This window comes from Dermacentor albipictus, unplaced genomic scaffold, assembly GCF_038994185.2.
Source record: "Dermacentor albipictus isolate Rhodes 1998 colony unplaced genomic scaffold, USDA_Dalb.pri_finalv2 scaffold_44, whole genome shotgun sequence".
NCBI lineage: Eukaryota > Metazoa > Arthropoda > Arachnida > Ixodida > Ixodidae > Dermacentor > Dermacentor albipictus.
Window position 1 is genome coordinate 38,751 of NW_027225598.1, and position 4,293 is coordinate 43,043.

General features: G+C 50.2%; 1 protein-coding gene across 1 annotated transcript; it reads left to right on the forward strand.

Moving 5' to 3' along the window:
• Positions 1 to 280: 280 nt before the first annotated feature.
• Positions 281 to 4,035, forward strand: LOC135899026 (uncharacterized). Its single transcript, XM_065428272.2, has 2 exons — positions 281 to 578; positions 3,442 to 4,035. The coding sequence occupies exons 1-2, from the start codon at positions 323 to 325 to the stop codon at positions 3,603 to 3,605; spliced, it is 420 nt and encodes a 139-aa protein (XP_065284344.2). The 5' UTR covers positions 281 to 322; the 3' UTR covers positions 3,606 to 4,035.
• Positions 4,036 to 4,293: the final 258 nt, after the last annotated feature.

The following is a 4,293-nucleotide window of genomic DNA, read 5'->3' on the forward strand; positions in this document are numbered from 1 at the left end:
TTTCTCGGCTTTAATAAAGACCGCCACACATAATATCTGCATATAATCGGAATGGTCATCCTGGTTATTGCCACGCGTTCAACATTAGACAAGCTTTCAAAGGGGACACAGCGGATATATAGAGATTCTGTAGATTCTGAGTATATTCACCGCAACTTTTTTTTCTGGCAAATACACAGACTCAGACATGCGTATTCTAACGTTTATTTTGATTTTTAACGTATTGTTATATTTGCAATCTTTTTCAGGCGGCCCGTTTATTGACCAGTTGCCGCAGTGGGTAAGCGTCATTTGCTTGGGAACAAGAACAGGAGTTCACCGAATGCGCTACGTCATGCATCGAGACAGGTCGAGCAGCCGGCTCACGCGAGCCCCGACGGATGCCACGAGCCGGGTCTCCTTGGACCTGACCCGCTCCGCGGTCAACAAGTCGGCACTGCCCAACGGTGTGGCCCTCTCCCCTTCCTGCCAGGACTGGAAGCAAGAGAAACTGTCCAAGGCCCTCCTTGAGCTGGAGGCAGGCAGCCGCTCGCTAACCTCGCCCACGGCTAGCGCGGAGGAAGCGTCATTGGCAAGAGGTGCGGAAAAGGAAGCGCATCGTACTAACTAACGTTCGTTTATGAGTAGTCCCTTGGCTATCCGCAGGAACAAAGCTGTTTTTTCACGCATGGCACCTACCTCCTTAAAGGGCCCTTCACCAGGCCACATAGCGAATTTTGGTTGTACTCTAGACGTTCATACGTGCCCTCTAAGGAGTGTTCTACCGCAAGAATTTTTTCCAATTAGTTAATTAATAGCAGAGATCGAAATACGTGAAGTGCCGCGAACCCATCATTTCAGGAGGCGAGCGTCACCGCCAACATGGGCACTCCCTCCAGTTGCCCCGTATAGCCTCCGCAAGCGAAATTCCATCCCTGCGTTCTCCCATACCGGAGCCGGATGATCGCGTGATAAATACGTCACGGGCCCCGCTTTCTTTCTCTCTCTCTCTCTCGCCCGCATTTTCGCTGATTGGCGCAGTTCCGGTAACGGTCTCACGCGCAGGCTGTTAAGTTCGTCTTGGTTCGCGCAGCAGACGATTTTGAACGTTCTGCACAAGAAGACCTTATTAGCGGTATCAGTCAGTGTCACAGTCACGAGCACTGAGGCGGGCACGATAGGATGAAAGAGCATGGTCACACGCTGGAACACGGTAGAAAATGACATAGCATTGCTCTCGGCGCGCGCGACTGCACGACAAGGGAACGAGCAGACGAAACGGAAGTACACCCCTCTTGCTGCGTAACGAAGCAAATCAAGGACACGCAGGCATTCGGTTTGTAGGCGTTATTATTCTCTAAACCGAAATTCGTCTATTGAAAACTACAAATTAAATAAATAGCTGATGTTTTCAATAATTCTTGAAGTCACGTGTCACTATGAGTGACGTCACAGCACTACCATGTACGTAGGCGCATTCGCGCAATCGGTGTCCGGCTGGTAGCGCGGCGCCAGCGAGAAGGGCAAACGACGCTTGATTTGAAATTGAAGCTCTTTTTTGGGGCGCGTAGGGTTGTAATAGTTAACAGACACGACTTTCAGCGCGCATTGCATGCACTGCGCTTGTAACTTAGAAATGGCCAAATCTGGTGCAGGAGCCCTTTAGGCGAATGGTAGTAGTTGAGCACTTAGCAGAGACGAGGACAAAAAAGCAGGCACACCGACGCACGGGTCTCCTTTTTGTCCTCGTCTTTACTAAGCGCTCAACTACTGCCATTCAAGATGAACCGATTTCGCCACCCTTTAAGCGACTCTTCGCTCCAGTACGTTTATAGCTGCGAAGTCGCCCAATCATCCACACAGAATCTCTTTCCGGAGCCCGAGTGAATTGAGTTCGGTGCTGCTGTAGTTCGCCATCCCATGTGCCATCCCTGAAAGGTAAACGTGGGGAAGGCAGGAGATGGAAATTAAAGACGATGAGAAAAGCGAGAACAAGGTAAAAGCGGGAGCCAACGTTGTAGAAACGTTTGCTACCTTGTTCTCGTTTTGGTCATCATCCTTAAAGGGTGCGTTTTATAGTTTTATATCGGTGTATAGTCAAGGGCTCGATGAAAATTCTTAGGGTCTGGTAACCGCATGATGAAGAAATTGCAGTCACTGTCCAAGTCAAGGTAAAAAGAAATAATAAATAAACCAGGCGTTACGGAACCCGCGCGAGTTCCTTGGCCACACCAAACCAGACAAGAGCCGTTTGTCCTTTTTGATGCCAACATAGGACGGATTGGGCTGTAGTATAGATATCAGGTATGTACCCATCTATCCTGCTGAGAGTGCCAGCCGTCGTGCGAATCAGTAAAGATTCCAGCAAATGCCAGATCAGACGTCCGAAACGTATCTGTTTGTTCACCTTGGCTTGATGACAGTGGCGTAGCCAGCAATATTTTTCGAGGGAAGGGAGGGGGGGGGGGCGGCTCAAATTTAAACAAGGGAGCGGGGTGAGGGCTTGTGGATGTTGTTGTTGCACGTCGTTTTATGCAGGTATCCTGTAAACAAATTTCGAGGGGGGGGGGGGGGGGGTAGATGCCCGGTGTGTCAGTATCTTGCTATGGCCAGTGACCGCAACTTCTCCACCATACCGGTGTATTGTAAAAATCGAGGTACTGAAGTGCATGGTGCCCTGACTTAAGTAAGCACTGTATAGAGGTGGGGTATTTTGTAATAGTCCACCTAGGGGGTTGTACATTTCGGCCGCTGGTGATTGGCTAGAGCCGCTCATTTCCTCCTCGCTCGTACAGCTGCATTCAATCAGCAGCGGCCGAAACGGACAGTCCACTAGGTGAAGTCTTACAGAGTACCCTACAGGTTAGTTTAGAATTACTCAGCAGCCGTTATTACACTATCGAGGCTGTTCATGACGTTGCCCGGCAGACCCAACGCCATAGCGCAAAATAGTTTCTTTCGCTGGAGCTGAGTATCGCGGGTAAAAACGCTATTAGGTAACGCAACATAAAGCTCATGTAAAGCTAGCATTAGAGCCTTTCGGCATTGCGTTACATGCACCGGTTGTGTGCCGTTCGCGTGCGCTCGGCTACTGCTCATGCTCGTGTTTCAAGAATGCCGACGTGAACTGTCGTCGCAGCAAAAGTCGGTCAAGGCTTTGTTGACTTTTCTACGTGACAGTGGCCTATTAGACAGACTATAACGACCCCATTTCATCCCTTTTCATATTTTTTTCTCACGCTTTTATTTTTGTCACGCTCTTCTTTCCGTCTTTACTTCCCCTTTCCCTTCACCTAGAGCAGGGTAGCAAACCCGAGGTTTTAAGTCTGGTTAACCTCCTTGCCTTTCCCTCATTTGTATCGCTCTCTCTCTCGTGTTTCAACTCGGGGCCGCATACGAAAGCCCCATGGCAAAAAATTCACCTTAGAACTATCGTCTCCGCGTGCTTCTTTTCTACATCAGCGACCGCGTCGACGTCCGGGAGCGAGGGCAGTGGAGGCGTACCCAGCCGGGCTTCGCCGGCGTCCAAGCAGCTGGCCATTCGGATAGCGAGCATAGTGGTCGCCCTGCTGCTCCTCCTCGTGGTTCTCGTCTACTTCAACCTGAGCGCCATACACCGGAGCTGAAACAGCTGCGGCCATCTCCCTAGGCCGCGCTGGGGCGCAGGAACTGCAGCGACGTCGGTTTTAGCGCGCGATACTGTCCGATCGAGAGACTCGACGATTTCAGATAGTATACGCGGCCCGTACATTCACTCGTTCGCTTCTTCGGAAGACGCAAGTATAGGTAAATAATTGAAGCTCACATTGCGCAGTAGTATGCTCCTTACTGCCGCACGACGTCTGTATATGTTTCAGCCACAGTTCACGCTTACCAGAAGGGTTATGCGGTTGCGTGCGACGCCGTGAACCAAGGCAGCGCCCGTGTATTGTAAAACTACTCCTTTCTGACTTTATTCCAATCTCCCTACATCAAATTTACCTAACCGCCGATGCAAACACCGTGCGGGGACCCGCAGCGTCGTTTGAATAGCCCAATAAACGCTATCCCTGTTCATAGCAGGTTACTTTTGTTTCCTTTTAAAACAAACAGTATTGCCTACCTTGACAGCTTGCAATGCGTTAGCATTCTTTGGGTACTTTACGTACTTTCCGGGAGCTATCTATGTTTGCTGCTTGTGTCTAACAGTTTTCCCGCCTACCTGGGTAACTGAGTAGTCAGTGGTAGAATGGGTGACGCATCGGGCTGCTGTGCAGGGTTCGAAACCAACCACCGAACCAACTGTGGGTCACTGAGCATGTGGCAATGTGTACA